Source organism: Ursus arctos, unplaced genomic scaffold (assembly GCF_023065955.2).
Source record: "Ursus arctos isolate Adak ecotype North America unplaced genomic scaffold, UrsArc2.0 scaffold_27, whole genome shotgun sequence".
In the NCBI taxonomy this organism is placed as follows: Eukaryota; Metazoa; Chordata; class Mammalia; order Carnivora; family Ursidae; genus Ursus; species Ursus arctos.
Window position 1 is genome coordinate 34,294,796 of NW_026622952.1, and position 21,748 is coordinate 34,316,543.

Consider the following 21,748-nt stretch of genomic DNA (forward strand, 5'->3'; position numbering starts at 1 on the left):
CAAAAAGAGGCATCATGACTGAGATAGTGCCCTTGCACACACTGTCTCTCCCTCCTCAGTCTCTCCATCTATACTCACTGTATCAACTGTATTTATATCATAGGGTTGTGGGGAAGATTAAGTGAAAGCCTAATAGAGAGGGCTGAGAGCAGTATCTGGCATAAAGTAAGGCTTCATTATTATTTTCAGGGATCAGAGCTGGGATCAGAGTACTTCAGGCATGTCCCCTGCATTCTTCTGAATCTGGTCTGGACCTGGACCAGAGCTAGAAATTTGGAGATCATTAATACATCAGCCAGGTGCTCACAGTCTGCAATTTATAGGACCAGAGCCCATGGAAGAGCTGAAACCACAGACAGCATTTTGTGTCTGTGAGCATGTGTGCATTGTGGGTGGGAGGGGGCAGTCCATAACTCTTACCACTTTTCTCAGAGATGTGAGACCCCAGAAGGATTAAGAATCACTATCCTACAGGAAATACAGTAATACTCACCCCCTGTGTCCCACGCGGGTCTTTTTAAAAGATAAATAATTGAAACTCCAGGGAAAGTGCTTTATGAATATATTTTACTGGAGCATAGTTTTTTTAAGGGGTCCCATTTTATATGTCTAGCACTGATGTTTATGAGAGTTTTCTTCTATAAAGCAAATTTAAAACTTTTGGCGAGTAGATCTAATAGGAAGGACTTTGTTTTAGCGTCAGAGCACACTCAGTTTTCAAAGAAATTTTTTTGCAGCTTAATGTGCATTTCAGCCATTGTTAGGTATATTAATTTTTAAATATACTGTATTATTTTTACGATTATTGTTCCTAATGGCTTCTTGCAACATGCCTGCGTTTTTCTGATAATTTCCTGTAGTGGCTTATATAATGATGTTTTTATGGTTACAATTATTATTTTTAATAATTATTTGAACCTCGTATATCGACATCTCCTTTTAGCATCTTTATTATTTAGAACGAGGCTTTTGTGGTATTGTCAGAAATTTTAATCTTTGAGGACAAAATATACGGGGTGGTTCTTACCCCCTTCTGTCTTGGTTTGAAATTCTCAGCCTCCAAAAAGAAAAAAAGAGAGAGAGAAAGTAACAGCCTCCCAGTTACTCCCTATGACATAAAATGCAAATGACAAATCTTGGTATCTCTTTCTCGGTACAGATCCTGTTCTTATGGTTGGTTTTAACTGTTTGCAACATTTGTGTTAAATGTTTTTAATAAAGTGTTATATAAATGTTGACCTGCTGTATATTTTAAATATGTTTGCTAATTTCATCTCCACTTTTGTTTGTTCTTTTGACCCAATGACAAACCTACCTTTACCTATAATCAGTCCACTGTTTTGCATAAGTGATTCTGTTTGCTAAGATAATAGGATTGCCTGGATTAAAATAATCCATTCCTCCTTTAAAACTACTAATCCAGATCAGAATTCATTGCATTCCTTAGTTTGGTTGTGTTAACTGAAGTGGACCCAATGTAAAAGCAAAAGACTCTCCGACTAGGATCAGTGTGATTAATTTCTATAAACTAAGAATTCCTTCGAAAATACTACCCTGAGTCAGAAACACCGGAATTTTTAAATAAGGCACTTTATGTTTAGATCATCGATTGAGCTATTATGAGTCTCTACCAGATTATATAATGTCTGCAAGGGATCATTGAGAAATCATAGGCACGTTATACAGTAGTACATTTTTCTTTTAACGTATGAAAATAGAATCATTTTCATTAAGTTATCATTTCAGAGTCGTACCTAACAGTGTTTCTTCTTCACCTTAATTTCCCCTGCAATATATTGTCAATTAGTTATAAACACTTAGGTTTAAATGCAATTCAAAAGCCTCTAAAGGAATCCTGTGGCAACGTGAAGAATCCTTTTATATCCACAGAACAGATGTGTCAGAAGCATTTATGGTTTTGTTTATGCACATGACAGAACTACCAGACCGGAGTGGCTCGACTGAAAGTTCGAGTTTAAATCATTCTGTTAGGAGTTCTGCTATCACTTGCATGTGTCAGTAATGAAAAATAATCAACATAAGCATCTTTGAAAAGCAATTTTAGATCATTAAAGATGTATGAGTTTTGACAAAGCAAGAAGATTTCAGGCTTATTAAGAATATATTACGTCTCTATGCTGAGCGAAGGGAGAGAGGTATTTATGCCTCCGTTCATGAGGAAAGGTGTAGCCCAATTGTAACCTCATGAAAGATTAAATGGACAGGTACAGTAAAAGACCTCCGTCTTAATCCTGAGTGTTCCTACAGAGCTTTTGTGAGAAACAGAGCTGTTCCGGGACGAATCCTGAAAAGAAACAGGGTCTTAGAAGAGTCTGTATTTCATAATAGACTACATATGCGATACGTCACTGTCCATCCGATGGGTCGTCAAGGGCCACTAGGTCATCATTCTCTACAGAATTTACGCATGCCTTTTTCATAGTATATTAAGTTTGCTCCATTTGCTCAAAGATTCGCAATTACTTTCCTTTTTTTGCTTATTTATTAGACATTAAAGTTTGATAATACACAAATACACAAGTGGCTCAAGATAGAAGGAGAGGGCAGCAGGGTTTTGGTGGGTTTATCGCTCAGGTTGAAGAAAGACAGCATCAGAACACACATAAATGGTTCCTCCATGGCTCTGTGTTGTCGTTTTTGCCCTGAACCGTGCAACCCTTACAAAACTACTCCGTTAAAAGCAAACTTTTAAAAATTAGCATTCTTTCTACCCCCCCCCAAACAAGGTTTGTTTAACTCTCATCATCATAAATTTCCCAACTTCTTTAGTAAAAAAACATTGATTCCATTTGTTCTATTTAGCTATTAAAGTATAATCTTCAGAAGGATCAGGGTGGGTGCATTCCGGATAATCTGTGGAAGGTAGCGTGTGTTTACCCACACGCTTCTCTTGAAAATGCTGAGTATTTCCTGGAATCATGACCGCACTTACTGAAACGTGAATATATTGCAGTTTTAGAAGATAATGAAGTGCGTCTCTGTCGTGTGATGTGAGTCCTATGTCAGCTACAGCTACTCAATTTGCATGTAAATTCTGAAAATTTCCTTGTCCCATGTGACACTTCTGAAATGTCTGTCTGTTCTTTTTTCCTTTTTAATTTCTCAAGCTCACTATTTGGATAAGATAGTTAAAGGTACTGTATACTTGCTCTTTGTTGACATATCTACATATATATCTATATATAACCGTGTATCAGACTGTACTAGGTATGAAAATAGACTGTTTCTCATGCATATTTTTGTAAATTATAAATCAGGCTTACATTATGTGAAATGCCTTGGATTTAAAGTAGTGAGACTTCAATGTCCGTGTCTCATTTTTCTAATTTTGGGTTATCACAGATTTCATTCCTATGTAAAAGCATTAGTTTTCACTGGAACCAAAAACTGAAGATAACAGTACATTTGCTGTTTTTTGTTTATGGTTTTGTTTTGGTTTTTTTTTCCTTGCCTTAAGATCTTCATTGTTGGCAATTCAGCTAATGAGCTTTAAATTCTATCTTGAAGAATCACAAATGCTCAGTCTCTTATCACAAGAATAAGAAATTGTCAATCTAGAGAAGATTCTGGTTAATATATGTTGAGAGAAGTCTCATTTATCCTTATATGGAAATCTCTTTGGCTTCTTCTAAATGTTTCAAAATATATGTGATATCGTAATTTCCGTTCTCTTATTTTCTGAAAAAACGACAAAATTACTATGCATTCTGCAAAGCAGAAACGATTAACGTTGCTCAGCAGAAAACAGCAGATTCTCGTCTCTTCAGTTCTCGTAGAAATAGGTGGAAAATATTTTTTCAGAAGAGAAAATTCCCTCTCCCTTTCTCCTCAGATTACCTATTTTCTATTCCTTGTTTGTGCTTTTCATTAGAATATGGAAATATTCATGGCAATATCCAGGCTTTCCTAGAATAACTCTGGCGTGCGTGCAGTAACTGTGGCACGTTTTTGTCAGTGGGGCAATTAAAGCTTTCTTTCTCGTTAAAAAACAAAACAAATACATCCGGAAGGAAAACTTACCTTTTACGTATTGAAAATCCATAGATACAGATGGTAATTGAGAGAAAAGAAGCAGCAAAATTAACCTTATCCTGACCTGATGGTATCCATAAGTATAATTTCATTTTCCCCTGCCACAAAAGACTGTCAAGATATTCTTCTTTCTCTTAGCTCTCATCTTAAGAGACAGAACGTCTCTTTGAGATATGTTCGTTTTGAGCTCCACCGTGGAGGAGGGGAAGCCAATATATGAATAATTCTTTTAAAACGACATAAAACAAACATCTTTAAACAGATTGTTCCGTTAAAGTTTGTCACCGAAGCAAGAGTAGCATTCTAATTATAAGAAGCTAGATAACAAACCCCCATTTGCTCTAGCAAGTATTTTTGGCTCATATGTATTTTATGTCAAATTAGAAATAATTCTGTCCAAAGAGATCTGATTAATAGCTAATTATTCTCGCAATTTTAGAGCATCTGAATCCTCGTGTCTGCAGCGTCACATCACAGTCATAGACAAGAACACCAAACTCTCTACCTAAGTGTCCATCCTCATAAACAGATCATGTTGGCCGCATGCCAGATATCATCAGTAGGACGTGGCAAAAATTGTTTTTTTTTTTAATGTCATGTTAGACTGAAACAATTATAGATTTTGGATATATTAAATTATTTTAATTGTTTCCCAAATTTTCCCTCCTTGCCCATAAAAGCAGACAAGATAGGATATAAAGGTAACAGCATAAAAGCCTTAGGGAGATTGTCACAAATATCACTCTTCGCTCTCTGTCTTGAAGCACGTCACTACCGTGTTTTTGTTCAGTCTCTCAATGTTTTATTGTGGTCCTTATGGTATTTCATTTTGTCCGTCCTAAGTAATCAAATATGCACAGCTATTACATTTAGTTGGAAATCCTGTCGGTCCTGTCCCATCCGTATGCAGCCTGAATCCTGATGTTTGTTAGAATAGATGCTAAGCTGCTTCACTATTTCCTGGGCTTTGCTTATTCTGTGAAAAGGAATGTACTCTTGGCATAAAGTATAGTCATCGAGACTGGCCTATACTTTGTGCAGTTATTTAATGCACTGTAATTTCACATGAATGTACGGCAACTCTGAGGCCAGATAAAATTAATGTTCTCTTTTTAACATCGTTCACATCCTCATACCCACTTTCATGCTTTCGAATTTAGAGGGAATTTTTTAAAGCAACAAGGTGCTTTAAGAAGGCATGTCCCAATGAGTGGCTGGTGATGTCTACAACAGATTAAAAATCTATATCAGGGATTCTGAAATTATCTTGTCGAGATGCTTTTTCACACCATACAATCAACCTTGTTGCTTTGCTAAAGGAAAAAAAAATTAAGTTAATTTTGTCTGGCCTGCGGCTAGCTAGTGGATCGTTGCATATATTTCTGTCCTGCACAGGTAAGTGGTGTCTCAAGGGTCAGGCCAATCAAAGATGCCACTTGGATAAGAATTAGATTTCTTAGAGACTGTTGCTGTTTCTATCCATGTGCAATTACAGTATTTGTGCTGTTTACAAAGGCCTGTTCCCACTAAGTGTCCCTTATCTGTTTATTTTAGGTGCAGAAAACTTTCAGTACTCAAATCACTTGCGTTTTCCTTCTTTGTCTCCTTTGACAGAGGGTTGTCCCGGGCTGTGCAACAGCAATGGAAGGTGTACGCTGGACCAAAACGGCTGGCATTGTGTTTGCCAGCCAGGGTGGAGAGGAGCAGGGTGTGATGTAGCCATGGAGACCCTCTGCGCAGACAGCAAGGACAACGAAGGAGGTAAGAAGTGCTGAGCGCGGAAACAAGTGTGTGCCAGAGCACCGGTTTAGAAGTTACATTTTTATCTGGTGCCAAAAAAATCGGATCCCCATAGATTCGGTTGATTGAAAAATGTATGAGTGCTGGGGCGCCTGGGTGGCACAGCGGTTAAGCGTCTGCCTTCGGCTCAGGGCGTGATCCCGGCGTTGTGGGATCGAGCCCCACATCAGGCTTCTCCGCTATGAGCCTGCTTCTTCTTCTCCCACTCCCCCTGCTTGTGTTCCCTCTCTCGTTGGCTGTCTCTATCTCTGTCGAATGAATAAATAAATAAAATCTTTAAAAAAAAAAGAAAAGAAAAGAAAAATGTATGAGTGCTGATCGAGTGATTTTGCTCCCTATTTTCCCTGAAACAAATGCAAGATTATTATCATTCAGCGAAAAGGCAAGGTAACCAAGCTATATGGCCCTGTGAATTGGGAGCTCTAAAGCAATATTTTAATAACTAAACATTCCAAAAGACGCTGGGCAATTCCCAAGCTCTTCTGATGAAAGGCACGGATGAAAAAAATAAAATGGTAAAGAAAACAGCCTCCTTGAAGCCGTACTCCCCGTGTCTGTTTATCCTAAACTTCACATTCTGCTCAAAGACTGTGATATTCCACCTAGTGTAGGCCCTTGGTTAAGGAGTAATTCTTTCCCCTGTTGTGCGCATTTTCATTTCAGAGAATAAAGAGTGAGAGCTGGTGATTACTTCTCCAGTGATGAAATGGGTGCCCCTGGTAGCTGCTCAGTTTTGGCATACCTTTAGGACTGAGTTTTTAGATGGGATTCGGTTCCTACCTGGGCCTCTGTGGCCACTTGCTCTGTGCATTAGAATGTGTTTCCCCACCCCCTCCTTCGTTCCACCTGCTCTCCGGGAATGTCCGCAGGAGCAGTCTAGTGTTGGTGACGAGTGCAGCCTTTGGAGTCAGGTCTTCACTCTGCCTTGCACCTATGTGACTTTACAGTTGCTTCGTCTGTGACGTAGGAACAAAAGCGTTTTTGAAAGGGCTAAGCGAGAGAATGTAGGTACTTAGTACACCGCCAGGCACATAGTGTGTCGTAAGTAGCAGCTGCTAGGACTCCATTTTCCTTCCGCTTTCATCTTGGCTAGCTGAAACGCATGGGAGGTTGTCAGGGAAGATTAACAGTCTTTCTTTCTTACACAGAGTGGACTTAACTACTGTTCTCTGGGAAGCAAAGTGACTAGAACCAACCCTCAGTCTCCCCGCTTCCGTTCCCCCAATGCACATGCGCACATACTACGCGCGCACGCCCATACACATGCGCACATACTACACGCGCACACGGACGCGCATGCGCGCACTAGCCTGTGCCTACCATCATTCTCAAACTAAATGTTACTTGTGTCTCGTCTTCCAGACCGCGCGCTACCATTCTCCCCTTTATTTTCTAGCAAACCATACAGTTTTCCTTTTTTTTTTTTTAACTTGGGTTGTCAAAAAACCTGAGCCACAAATTTGAGCCAAAGCTTCTTTTCCTTTTTCTCCTGATGGATACGGTGGTCCTTAGCCCTCAAAGCTTTTCCTGCCCAGTGGTACCTTGTTGCCTCAACCCCCCCTTAACCGTGCACTTTGTAGAAATGGCAGCATTAATTCTCTCCAACCGCAGCCCACACGGCAGCTTTCCTCATTGCTTTTCCCCAAGAAGCCCCTGTCCCATTGTTTCTGTTGCCTAGGGAGGAAGGAGCGCTTCTTTCCCTCCTTGATCGTATATTCCAGATTTTGTCTTCTAAAAGAAGATTACATTGAGGAGGTTACACAAACTCTCTCAGAGGGAAGCAGACTGCAGGGCCAGGTCTGCAGAGACATGGCAGAGTAATTTAGGGGCTAATCAATTCTTTAGTGCTGTTATCAGCTAAGGAGGTTTTTTCCCCTGCCTCAAAATTTATCAGCTGTGAATTGGCCTGTTCCCCCTTTGTTTATTCTTATTAGCATGAAACTATGCTATCTCTAGGCTTCCCTCTCCAAGGGGAAATCTGAGCCGGTAGAAGACCTCCTGTGGATTCTTTACTTATCTCATATAATTTGTATTCCTGTCGCTAACCTAATTTTGTTGATCTTCTGAGAAGGAATCTCAATGCCAGCTTTATTACATCCTGAGATCATAACCCAGGTACGGCTTTATAACCTAAGCCAGAGGGTTTTTTGAACTTAAGCATGGACTGTGTGAATAAAGACAATATTTTCCACACCAAACCCCAAATCCCCAAGGCACATAATCTGGCCATTAAGGCTATCATCATCACTATATGAGGTCAGTAGAGCAGAATGTTTAAAACAAGGCCTGTACCTGAAATTTCCTGACGTATGCTAACTTATGCTGATATAGACCCATTGTTCAAAGTAAGTTTGTTGTCAGATGGCGAATTTGCCAGAAAGTAGCTAAGTAGTTTAACATGTTAAGTGACTAAGGAGGAAGGACAAATGAAAAGGTTGATTTGGCCCTAACCAGCGTGTCATACAAACAGCTACTAGTCCAGTCTGAGCAACATTGTACAACATGATCTTTGTTTAAAAAAAGAAAAGAACAGAACAAAGAAGGTTGCTTACTATTCCCAGAACTGAAGAAAATACATTAAAAAGTTTTAGAAAGGACAACGTATTTGGGGAAATAGTTCTATTTTTCCTTAGTCCAAGTATCTTCCTTCCCCTCTAAAATGTACTTTTCTTTACCGAATCTGGCTTGCCCCATCCCCACTGTCTTAAGACTACAGACCCTCAAGATCTAAACCCCACTGAATAGGCGTTCCTCTCTGCCCGTCGAGTCCCATTTCTCCTTTATGTCTCTAAAATGCGTAAGAAAAGGCAGTCTTATGAGGGAATTCTTCAGGAGACACAGAAGGAAGAGACTACCAGTAAAATGGATTGGGGAAATTCATCTGTAGCCTCTCCCTCAACATCTAAACAGTCATAAGAAGTCAGTCTCCTGTTCAGGTGGACCTCGTTTCTTTAAGGCTCAAATAAACTCTTGTCATGCACTCAGGGTCACCAGCATTTCAGAACTAAGGGCAGTCTTTTACCCCCGGTAAAGGCTCTGACAAAGATCCCCACTCTGTATGGAATCGACTAGGGGCCTCCTCAGACTGCTTCTCAAATCTGGCTCCGGGTCAGAGGCTGTCGGAGCAGATCCTCTGGACAGAGGCAGGCAATGGAATAGAAGAGTTTTCAGTCACACAGTGGAAGTGAGAACTGAACGGTCGCTGGACCAGGTAATTGTGTAACATCTCCCAGCAGAGCGTGGAGACACTTGGGAGCGAGCTCACCATATCCTGCCCTGGTTGAGAAAGCTTTCAGGGCGAACATCAGCAGTGCCTGCCTAGCCCTGGCTTATACATGTTTCTTCTTCAACTCTTTCTGCACCTACGAAGTCAGCCTCCCTCTGGGCTGAGCCATTTCCCGTTCATATCCCAGAACTCACTCTGGTGATGAAGTTGCAGAGACCAGAGAGCAGGCGGGTGAAGAGCTGGGAACCGGTCACCAGTAAGTGCAGTGTGACCAAGCCTGGGGTGTCAGACCGTGAGCCTGTGTGCTGCCCCGTTCTGTAGCTACTCAGTGTCCCCCCAGTCAGCTTCTGGAAGTGGCCCCGTCTGTCTCACAGCGCGCTCTGCCTCACGCTTCAGCTCCCCTCCACAAGGCTAGCCCTCGTGTTTGCTATTCTCACCAGGAGAGACTCTCTGGTGCCACGTGATAGAAATTCCACTCAAACGGTATTAAGCTTTGGAAAAAAGAAACATTTATTAGCTTACATAACTGAAAAATTCAGAGATAGCTGCACCTAGGTGTTTGAACAATGGTAACAGAAATCTGGGTTAATTCATCTGTCAACTCTGCCTTATCCCACGTTGGCACCATTCTTTGTCTCTTCCTCAGAATGACCCCCAGCAGCTCTGGCTTTACATCGCACAGCGTAAGTACCCCCGTACAAGGAGAATAACAGCCTTTCTCAATGGTTACAGGAGGCCTAGGTCTGAGGCGGACCTTCATCGGCCTGAGTTATGTCCCTTGCCCGAAGAAAAACTGACATTCTATCACCAGAAGAAAGGAGTATGGATGCTGGATAGGCAGAAAATCAGACTCTACTACAGGAATACTAACAGCCGTTCATAGCATTTCGTTTTAGTATCACCAGGGAATATACTCCAGTAACTAGTTCGTATAGCTCGTAGTCTTCTGTTACTCCCAGGACGAATTCTGCTATTCTTTATCTCCTTCTTTCCCCCCAAATGATAGCCTTCTCACATGAGAACAAGAAGAGCAGTGCCGAGCCTCGGTGCGCTTTCCACGCCCCAGGTTGGCAAAGCGCTCTCCAGTTCTCTCTACATACTTTTCCAAGCATCATTGTTTTTACCAAGCATACCCGCTGAGAATCTCATTCAGTAGAGGGTTTCTTGATTTTAAATAGCTCCCCTTATGCAAGCATCAAAATGCAAAAGCTTGCCAGAGGCAATTCTACCTTTACAGCAACTCCAGATACTTATGAACAAGACAGTTTCTTGGGGCGCCAGGGTGGCTCAGTCGGTTGAGCATCCGACTTGATCTCAGTTCAGATCTTGATCTAGGGGTAGTGAGTTCAAGCCCCGCACTGGGCTCTACACTGGGCGTGGAGTCTACTTAAAAAAAATTGTTTTAAATAAATAAACAAGATTGTTTCTCCAAAACATGTTATCATCGTTACCATGTTCCCATCTGTCTAGACAGGGTTCCTTTTGACATCTTGCTTCCCTGTCTGGTCCTCCAGTGGATGGCTCCCCTGTGGGTTCCTAAGGCATGGGACTCCAGCCGTCTCTTAGAGATTGGGTGGTTGAGGACAGAAAAATACTAGCCTTTATGCAAGAATAGGTGCATGCCAAAATACAGTGCCAGGAGTGACACATCTTACTTGTAATTAGTTAGTTGTGGGTTTGGGGGGGTTTTTTTGTCCTTCAGAAGTATTAGTTTGTGGGGATATGTCAGGAAGGTGGACCTAGAAGAGGCTTTTTTTTTTTTTTAAGTGGAGGCTGATGACAATGGAGAGGAAAGCACAATGCAATTGAGGTTATTCAGAAATTAGAAAGATAAAAACAGGAGAGAGAGGAAGAGAGAACACAAACAGAAGGTTCAGACTGCGAGAAAATGTGGGAGTGCGCTAGCAATAAAACCCAGAAGTGGAAAAATGAATGAAATGTTAATGTAAGCAGCAGAATGAGTATGGCGAGTGGGCAGGGCCATCTAAGTTTGGATATTACCAGATGAAAATAAGGAAATGTTTGAAAATAGATTCCTTAAAAAGTTCTAGCAGAAAGATGGGACTACTGTGTTCTCCAAACACATATTAAAATAAAATTTAAATAAATAAAATAGTACCAGAATTGGGAAGAAAGAGGGGGGGATGTCTTTAAGAAAAGAAGGAGAAGAGGAAGAAGAAGCAAAAGGAAGGAAGGGAGAAAAGAAGGAAGTTAGGAAGGAAGGAGGGAAGAAGGAAAAGAGAAAAAAAGAGCAAAAAAGGATTACAGGAGATCATAAGTACTTCCGGAGGAAAGATTCCAGGTGTCAGAACACAGGAGTGGCCCTCAGAATCTCAGAGCATTAAAATACATTTTCCTGGTAGATCATGATCTGGGGGAAAAATTACTACGAGTTTGAAAGACTCTGCTGGCTCCTGCTTTAGGGGAGAGACTCGGGTTTATGTGAACCCTTTTGCTCTGCACAGAATTTTTAGAGCAGTGTCGGTTGCATTGGAGGAGCGAGAAGTCCAGCTTGTACCCTCCGACGCAGAGCACCCCAGTAGCTGCCCGATGGCACACAAGGAACACGGCGTTTTACCACTATACTTGGGAGACAAAAATCGAGCCACACAGGCTGGACCTCAAAGTCCTCCCTATAATTTACAGCCAGTACCAGGAGCTGCTACTTCAGGTTTCAAAATATAGAAATGGGCAGGACACGGAACGTCCTCAGAAACAGGTCTGCTTGATCCACATGTCTCCACCTTAAGAGCCTCTGTGTTAATGGCGAGAGTTGGTCGTGGTAGCCGCAGTGTACGGGGAGTGCTTTCGCGCTCTCAAAGACTTAACTGCTGTCAGCAGCTGGCTGTGCGTTCTTCTGCCCCTCCTTCAGTGGATTTAGAGGCACGTTTATGTTTTTAAAGTGAAATAGGATAGGTGCTGTTCTAAATTTGATTCTGCCAAAGAATCTTTTTTTATTATTATTATTATGGTCAATTAGCCAGCATATAGTACATCATTAGTTTTTGATGTAGTGTTCAACGATTCATTAGTTGCGTATAACACCCAGTGCTCATCACCACACCTTAACACCCATCACCTGGCCAGCTCATCCCCCCCTCTCCCCTCTGAAACCCTCAGTTTAGTTCCAAGAGTCCAGAGTCTCTCATGGTTCGTCTCCCTCCCTGATTTCTCCCCCTTCAGTTTTCCCTCCCTTCCCCTGTGGTCCTCTGTGTTATTCCTTATGTTCCACATATGAGTGAAACCATATGATAATTGTCTTTCTCTGCTTGACTTCTTTCACTTAGCATATTCCCCTCCAGTTCCATCCATGTTGATGCAAATGGTGGGTATTCATCCTTTCTGATGGCTGAGTAATAGTCCATTGTATATATGAACCACATCTTCTTTATCCATTCATCTGTTGAAGGCATCTCGGCTCTTTCCACAGTTTGGCTCTTGTGGACATTGCTGCTATGAACACTGGGGTGCATGTGCCCCTTCAGATCACTGCATCTGTATCGTAGGGGTAAATACCTAGTAGTGCAATTGCTGGGTCGTAGGATAGCTCTATTTTTAAGGTCTTGAGGAATCTCCATACTGGTTCCAGACTGGCTGTACCAACTTGCATTCCCACCAACAGTGTAAGAGGGTTCCCCTTTCTCCACATCCTCTCCAACACTTGTTGTTTCCTGTCTATCTTTTTAGAGATTTTTTTCAAGCCAGTAAACAGAAGTCTGCCTCATTCTTTATAATAGAAACCCAGATATAGTCATTAATTTTACCACTACTACATTAATAATGATAATTATAATAACCTAGTTGTTTCTTTTTTTCTTTTTTTGCTCTTAGCATAAAGACAAATCTGTAGTGAATCTCTGTGTCTGTGTGTGTGTGTATCTTCATATAAATCCTTGTGTGAATATACAAGTATTTCTTTTGGACAGATTACAAGAAGTGAAATTCCTAGGTCGAGGGGTATTTAAATTTTTAATTTTCATAGCCAAATCGCCTTGCAGGTAGGTTTCGCCCCCATGCACTTCATTGGTACGAGAGTGCTTCTTTTCTCCATATCTATAGTGTGTACATAGTCATCGTACACAAACAAAACTGTCCAACAAGTGAAAAGTAGGAATGTTGTCTGACAGGTGAAAATGATTCCATTTTTATTGCTTTAATTTGCATTTCTCTAATTATTGGTTCGATTGGTGATCCTTATACATGCTTCTTGGCCATTGTATTTCTTCTTTTGATAAGTGCTTATTTATTTCTCTTGCCTATTTTTTCCCTATTAGTGGCTTGACTTTTCCCTTTTAATTTTTAGGACTTCTTTGTATATGCTGCTTGGCAATTCTCTGTTAGGCATGTTGCGGGTATTGTATCCCAGGTTTTCACTTCTCTTTTAACTTTGCTGGTGCTGTCGGTCATCACGCAGCAGTTCTCATTGACATGAGGTAGATTGGGATGAGGCGTATCTTTTCACAAATTCTGGGTTGTGTGTCTTCAACAATGCACAGGACCCTTTCCCTTTGTAAGATTATACATAGTGTTTCATATCATGTCTTCTAATGCTTTTTTATAATTGTCTGGATTGGTTAATTCCAATTAATCAAGAACATTTTAAAATAACCATTGGGGTAAAAAAGAAACCAGAACTCAAGGATGAGCATAGTACGAAGGGTGGGAGAAGGGTAAGAAAAGAAAACCAAGAGGGTATCTCTGCTGCACCTGCAAGACATCATTGTGATGTGCTTCGATCTAATTCTCTCTAGAAACAATCCATTCCTCCATACCTCCAGCAGATACATTGTATGCTGATTTGGTGCCAACAAGTATAGTAGATAGCGAGGGTACAGTGGTGAACTCAGCTGTCAAAGAGCTTCCTGACCCATGGCCTGAGCTGCTGGCTGAAGGAATGGGAAGAGGGGCTGGGGGTCTGGGGAATAGGGGGCTAGAGAGCAGGACAGAGGTTCTCCAGGCAAAGGAAACAATAATGATGAAAGCTTTTAAAAGCCACAGTAAGGAGTTCTAACTACTCAGAAGGCAGTAGAGGCCAAATAAAGGACGTAGTTTCGCTAGAGAAGTGAAGTTATCCGATCTGACTTCTGCAGTGATGACTCTGATGGAGTGTGGAGGATGAACAGCTGGGATGAGGCTGGAACCCGGAAATCAGACTGTGGTAGAGACCTCCTCCAGAGATGACCATGGTGGCCCGAAGGGCCGTTTCAGTGACATGGAAAGAGACTGATTCAAGAGATATTTGGGGTGGAGAAAAGAAGGACGTGGTAATTGATTAGGTGCAGAGAAAAAGAGAGAAGTGGAGTCAAGGATGACACTCAGGTTTCTACTTTGAGAGACCGGGTGGGTGGATGGTGGAACCATTTGTTGAAATAGGAAATACAGAAGAAAAGAGCATGTTTAGATAAGGTTAGATATGCTATGTTTTAGACCCACTGTTTTTGATGCCTGTGTAATATCCAAATGGAAATATCTAGAAGGCAGTTTGTGGATTTGAAGTGCAGGAGAATGATCAGCCTGGAGACATATGTGAACATAGAGACGAAACCTGCAAAGAGATATGCACACAAAAAACCAAGAATAGTCAGAAACCCAAACATGATTCCAATTCAGTCATAAATGAATTTCATGCATATCACAGAATGGTGACTCTAAAAAGTAATGGAAGTCTTACCTATACACTTTGAAAATTCTGAAGTCTACAGATAAATTATTCCATCAGAACTTCTATCTCTACCTCTAACTTGGGAGGAGGGAAAGGGGCTTCCAAATACTGTGGGGAAGGACATTAATTATCTTTTGAGTAAAAAAAGAAAATTCATGACACTTTATCCAGTCAGTAAATCAAGGTTTGGAAAAACAGGTTCAGGCATCCTCAGCTACTTGAAAGAAGCAGGTGAGCTTTGACAAGCAGATCAAGGCCAGCAGAGGAGTAACCTAGGAAAAGACCTGGAGTCAGAAGTTGTAATAATCTGGCAAATATGCATTGTCTAAATTTGCCAGAAACAATGTCAAGAATGATTTGAAGAATACAAGGAAATAGGGCAGGGTAAAAACAAGCAGGATCAGAGGCTGGCAAGCTATGACTTCTGGGCCAAAGGCTGTTTTTGTCAATAAAGTTTTATTGGAACACACCCATTCATTTCCGTAATGCCTACGGCTGCTTTAGCTCTGTAAAGGTAGGGTTGAACAGTTGCAACAGAGACTGCAGTGGCCTACGAAGCCTGAATTATTTACTGTCTGGCCCCTTGCAAAGTAAGTTTGCCAACCGCTATTACGGTCCAACGAAAGCCTAAGGTAAGATGAGAACATGTTTTAAAATGGTAACTATGGGTGCCTGGGTGTTCAGTTCGTTGGGCATCTGCCTTTGGCTCAGGTCATGATCCTGGGGTCCTGGGATTGAGCCCCAAATCGGGCTCCCTGCTCGGTGGGGAACCTGCTTCTCCCTCTGGCACTCCCCCTGCTTGTTCCCTCTCTCTCTCAAATAAATAAATAAATAAAAATTTAAAAAAATAAAAATAATAAAATGATAATTAGAGAAATAATGTTCAGGATTGAGTGGACAGAAGCATAAACTAAATTATCTGCTTTACATCAATGTAGCACTTATATTGCAAAGAAAGAAAGGGTCTTAACTGATCATTGAAGTTGTTATTCAGTGGGTTTTGAGCATTTCTGATTTTTTTAGCTTTTTTTATGATTAATTCCATTAGATATGAAGTCTACACCAATAAAAATTTAAACCAACCCAATATTCCTGGTACTAAAAGGAATCTCGATGATTTCGAGAAGCTATTCCACAAAGACAATTTTACTACAGTGGACATTTGGGCAAGTGGGTAATCCACTTCGTTGTTCTAGATAGCCCTGGCTATGTAAGTATGCAGAATGAAAAATGTTTTCTCAAGTTATAGGGAGCCAGATTCATAACCATCCGTCACTTGCTTGGGCAAGTTACTGATAAACTCCACAGACAAATAACAAACTGTATGTCCCTGCTTCGTGGCTGTTGAAAATGAGATTCTTTCTCTGATTGATGTTAGCAGAGAGGCTTGTAAAAATGCATTTCCAACGGATTAGTTCAGAAGGTGTCAGTCTCGTGCAGTTTTATGACCTGCAGACTACATGCCAGATGTACATTTGCTTTTTATAAACTAACAAAGATGAACGACTAAATTTGAGCAGTCCTCCCTGGCAACTCTACCACAATTGCCTAGAGGAAGATACTGTAGTTGTAGTGTGTGGGAGGAGGGGACGAGGGCATTTAACCTTTAATTTGTAAGATTAATGGAGATAATCTACAATCACTGGAAGTACTTCCTCTAGTGAGTAGTTTCTATTTAGGTGAAAGAATGAATGTAAGGGAAAAACCTGCAAGAACATAAAATATTTGTGGTAAATGATTCTCCCAAGCATATGCACACCCATTCAAAAGTCATGGAGTGAGAACTCTTAAATATATCATAAAACACGTAATCGAAGATTCCTTATAGTCTCAATAGACAATCATGGATTGTTACTGAAGGAGTTTTATTTTTTAACTGGTTTCTTTTGAAGCCAGAAATGATATTGGAGCAATAGTTCAATAGTCTACTACTTTAAAAATCTGAGTCTTAATAACTGCTTCTATTTCTTTGAGAGAGAGAGAAAAAAAATATATACAGGTATTGCATTATTATAGCTTCGTGGAAAGTAAGTCTATAGTGTAGTTTTATCTTTCTTCCAGAAATACAGAGAAATATTTAGACATTTTTCATCTTCATGTCCTTTTGCCTAAGAAAGTAGTATTTTGATATATTTATATAAAGTTTCAAAACTCAGTTTCATTTGACTTGCTTAAAACATGATTTAAAATTTTTATCAAAGGAATGAAACTACAAATAATTAACACATTTTTTAAAAAATATAACAGACATCTACATAAAAATGTAACTATGATAAGGAAACAATATATAAGGTCTGCGTGTCAGAAATTCTGACTCACGTGGTAATAAAAAATTTAAAATACTAATGTAAAAGGAGTCCAACACCATAAATTTAATTCGAGTATTCATGTATTAAGCTTGTTTTTCATCTACAAGGGAAATAGTAAAGGGATTTTTAGTTGCTGTCTCTAGATAAACGAAGTCTCTTTCACTTTTAAGTGACAGAAAATCTAACCCAAACAGACGTAAGGAAGAAGAGAATAGCTTGGCTTCTGCAGCTGAAAAGCCCAAGAGCTCAGGTATATCTTGCTGCAAAAACCCTAAAGATGCCAGGATGACCTGTTGTTTTTCTCTCCAGCTCTTGGCTCTGGTTCTTGAATGGCTGCATTGCCAGAAAGGTTCTCCTATAGTAGCAGCTGGATTGAAGCAGCGACCCCAACCTCACAGCCTTACAGCTCCAAGCCTCGGGGGAAGGGCGAGGGTGGATCTCTGCAGACAGTTCCTGAAATTCACTCCAGTTAGACAAGTTAGGTCAAATGGACACTTCTGAACCAAACATGAAAGGGGAAATGCACACAGATGAGCGGTGGGACAGATGGATATGTAAATGAATGTGTAGAGCTGTTGCCCAAAGAAGAGGAAATGAGCATTGGGAGAACTCACAAGTGTTCGCCACATTCTGCTTCAGGTGGGCAAAGTGACTTAAGGACATTGATCCAGGACCCCTCATCTCTTGTTTCTGACCTTGCCTGTGTTGTTGTTGACCTACTTTTAGACTGGCCAACGTAACTCAATTTAGTCTATTTTCTTGCATCTTGGTTTGCTGTCAGATAATGAAGGGGCAAACTTATATTCTATTAATAAGAGTGGCCTAAAGCCAAAACAAACGGGTAGTGGTTTTTTTTTCAAATAAAAGTTATTTAAAAAGCCCTCGTGTAAATAAAATATGTAGGTCAACTAGATATTTTCAACTGAGTTTGCCATAATAGGGTCACACTAAGACTTGAGACTTGGGTTTGAAGATTTGAAAAACATTTGTCCGATCTCCCAAGAATGATTTCGAGTCTTCAGAAACTGATGTTTTTATTAATCTACACCGAGAAATGTCATTGCCAAGCAGACCAAAATTCATGTGTCAGCTGGTGAGTGAAAGAATGATCTTAAGGGATAATGTCACCAAATCATCATAACCTGACTCTCTTATCCACTAATGAGTTGGTTTATATGTTTCAAACAAAATACTTACATGGGCCATGGAATGTGGTTTCCTTTTGATGTTCCTGGAAAAGGCACTAGCAAATTCTATCCATTACACGTTTCACATTACCAGCGCTGTAGGTCAACTTTTTTATGGCAGGCTTCTTATCATTTCCAATATTACGGCTCACTTACATTTGTCACATTTTAAAGTAATACCTCCATTTTAGCGGAGGCATAGAAGGGGCTCAGGATCCTGTTTAACATTTAAGAGATGCCTTAATTTTATTTGGAATACACTTTACCTTCCTTGGGAAAGCTATTTCCTTGAAAGGTGGTTGGCTCATCTCATCCATTATATGTTGATTTGTACTTGCTTCACTTCACGGACTTTCATTTTCTGACCCTTCCCCAAATTTTAGAACTCCCTACGTAGGTCCCGAACCACTGACCCATCGTGCACACTATGTTAACTCCTAGTGCATTTTCTCTAAAACAGAGAAGGCTTCAGTAATTATACTTAAAACAAATCTGTAGTCCTTCCTACTCCTACTAGATTGTCCTAAGCAGTAATTTTTTAAATTCTTACTCAGAATCAGCTATCTCCAACCCAAACATTTACTCCACGTGAAAGAGGCTGCAAGTCTTGTATTAATATTTTATCTGTTTGCAAAAAGTGTGCCTCGTAGAAATTACTCTCCAATGAGGGGAAGATTCACTGGATCTGAAAGAAAACAAACCAACGAACAAAACACGGTGCACATCACCGCGTAACGAGAGGACTCCTCTCACTGGCTTACACTTATCTCTGCAGATGGGCTCGTTGACTGTATGGATCCTGATTGCTGTTTACAGAGTTCCTGCCAAAACCAGCCCTACTGCCGCGGACTGCCTGATCCTCAGGACGTCATCAGCCAAAGCCTACAGTCCCCCTCGCAGCAAGCTGCCAAATCTTTCTATGATAGAATCAGTTTTCTTATAGGGTCTGATAGCACCCATGTCATACCCGGAGAAAGTCCTTTCAATAAGAGGTTAGTGCATTTTCTTCTTACATAGATTTGTAGTGGTGTTGTCAATAGTTCCATGCACTTTATATGAAATGCTGATGACAGTGAATTTTAGGAAAGTGCTTTTCCTTCATAATGCAGTTTTTCCTCCTTCGGCAAATTCCTCACCAAACTTCACATTTCAAGCATTTTTGACACAGTTCACGCGCTTTGTCAAGTTCAGTACCTGAGCCATAACAGGACATTCCATTAAGGAGTCAATAAATCTTCATTTAACTAGTTGATTTTGTTAGCACAGTTGGAAATGTTTCAAAAGAAGCAGTGAAAAGACCCCAAAAGGCAAAACAGAAGTGAGCTTTTTTTTTTTTTAAAGCTGAGCTCGCTAAATAATATAAATTATGAATTAATGTAATGGAACTGCTAACGGCATGGCAGTGGGATTGCATAAGCTGTTTGGTGCTTTACAGAACAGTAATGACCTGAAAATAAACCAGTAAGTGAAAGCAGGTGTCTTGTGTCTCACTGAGTAAAAGAAGATGATTTACACTAGAACTCCTGGATCTGCAGTAATTTAACAGCATTAATGCAGTTAGACCCAGCGGTTGATTAAAAGTTGCTGCACAAATGTGCCTTATTGCCCCCTTAAATCTTGTACTTCCTGGTCCCTGCAGATTTACGGATTGCCTTGGAATTAATTGGAAGGTATACTTTTCTTCATGTAAGCACCAGATATATGACTTATGAAAAAGCGCAGTTTATAATTTTAAAAAATCCTTCTCTAAATTACGGGTCTTGATAACTCTCCAAAACCAGATTGCAACAAATTAAAACCCAGGGTAAACACCAGGCATTTAGAGAATGTGAATTGCCCTGAATTAAAAGGGGGCATTGTCTTGGGACTATTTCAGGTCTGGTTTTTGTGAATCACAAGTGTGTGTGGCCGTGTTATTTTATCCTTAGGTTGAATTATCTCTAAATCATGCTAATGTTGGCCTGAGAAGACAAATGTTCATTTTAATTCTTCTGCTTTTCCCACAGCCTTGCATCCGTCATCAGAGGCCAAGTACTAACTGCTGACGGAACCCCACTTATCGGAGTAAATGTCTCATTTTTCCATTACCCAGAATATGGGTATACTATTACCCGCCAGGACGGAATGTGAGTTAGTCCCACTGCACTCTCTCTGTTTAGAATATTTTCAGTATAAAAACTAGACATTCTTATGTCTCCCAGTATGTTTTATTATCTCTTTTAATATAGAACTGCAACAAATTTAGGCTCCAGAAATCTGTGACAGTGCGTGTGGCAGAGACTTAAAGCCACGTGCTCATGTAGTTCCTTAAAAGTTGGCTCCATTTGCCAACACATGGTAACAGTGTTGTGGTTTCATAGGAGAATTTTCTTTGTTTTAGAAGATTCATGTTGACCTATTCAGGAATGACCTTCCATAATACCTACAACTTAAGTTTAGATGGTTCTGAAAAAAATGAGTAGATGGGTAGAGAGATAAAGCAAGTTTTGGAAGATGTTAATGAATTGTTGAATCTAAGGAAAACATATATGGGTGCTCATTGAATAATGACTTTAATATTCCTGTAGATTTGAAACTGTATCATATACAAGTTGGGAGAAAAGTTGGTTTTCTTTGTAAAGCATATTTATTGAAGGAGCCGAGTGTTGTTGGAAGGTGTATGGGATCCAGATAATTCACTAAGTAATCTTGTTTTTTCTTAGGTTTGATTTGGTGGCAAATGGTGGGGCTTCTCTTACTTTGGTATTTGAACGCTCCCCATTCCTCACTCAGTATCATACCGTGTGGATTCCATGGAATGTCTTTTATGTGATGGATACCCTCGTCATGAAGAAGGAAGAGAATGACATTCCCAGCTGTGATCTGAGTGGATTTGTGAGACCAAATCCCATCATCGTGTCTTCTCCTTTATCTACTTTTTTCAGATCTTCTCCTGAAGACAGCCCCATTATTCCCGAAACACAGGTAGAATGTTCTAGCAGGTAGTACTTTTAAGGAAACTATTTTCAGATCATGTGGTTTCCAAAGAATCTTAAAAAAGGATTGCAGAATTCCAGCACTACCCTAAGTAATTCTATAGTCTGAAACATAGAATGTGGGGTGCGTGTGTGTGTGTGTGCGTGCGTGCGTGTGCAAGTAGAGGTAAAATACTGTGGTAGGTTATCTAGTTATTTCTTAAAGATCTATTCAAAATACTTTTTTGTTCAGGCTACCCTATATCTCTGTATATTTATTAGTTGTAGCCAAATGGACAAACAGTTTACACTCAACAGCTAATAACGTCTTTATTCATGCACTCATTCACTGGAAAAAGGTTTTGATACCTATATGCTCCGGACCTCATGACTGATGTGGTATCAAGTGCTATTATATGTGGTCATTACTCTCAATGGCTTACTGTTTAATTCTAATTAGAAGTAAAAAAATGTTCAGAAAAGATGATTTTTGCAACAAATGTTCATTAAGTTTCTCAAGATAGTTTTATCTGAGAAACTTGGTATTATGTCTTAAG

General features: G+C 40.2%; 1 protein-coding gene across 5 annotated transcripts in view; it reads left to right on the forward strand.

The window, feature by feature from the left end:
• The window catches only part of TENM3 (teneurin transmembrane protein 3), a 1,574,093-nt gene that overhangs the window by 1,492,460 nt on the left and 59,885 nt on the right, over positions 1-21,748 (forward strand). For all 5 annotated transcript variants that reach the window (XM_057303360.1, XM_057303361.1, XM_057303359.1 and 2 more), the window contains 4 exons: positions 5,668-5,814; positions 19,013-19,229; positions 20,244-20,363; positions 20,940-21,201. In XM_057303360.1, the coding sequence (XP_057159343.1) occupies positions 5,668-5,814; positions 19,013-19,229; positions 20,244-20,363; positions 20,940-21,201 (746 nt within the window). The remainder of the gene's footprint in view (positions 1-5,667; positions 5,815-19,012; positions 19,230-20,243; positions 20,364-20,939; positions 21,202-21,748) is intronic.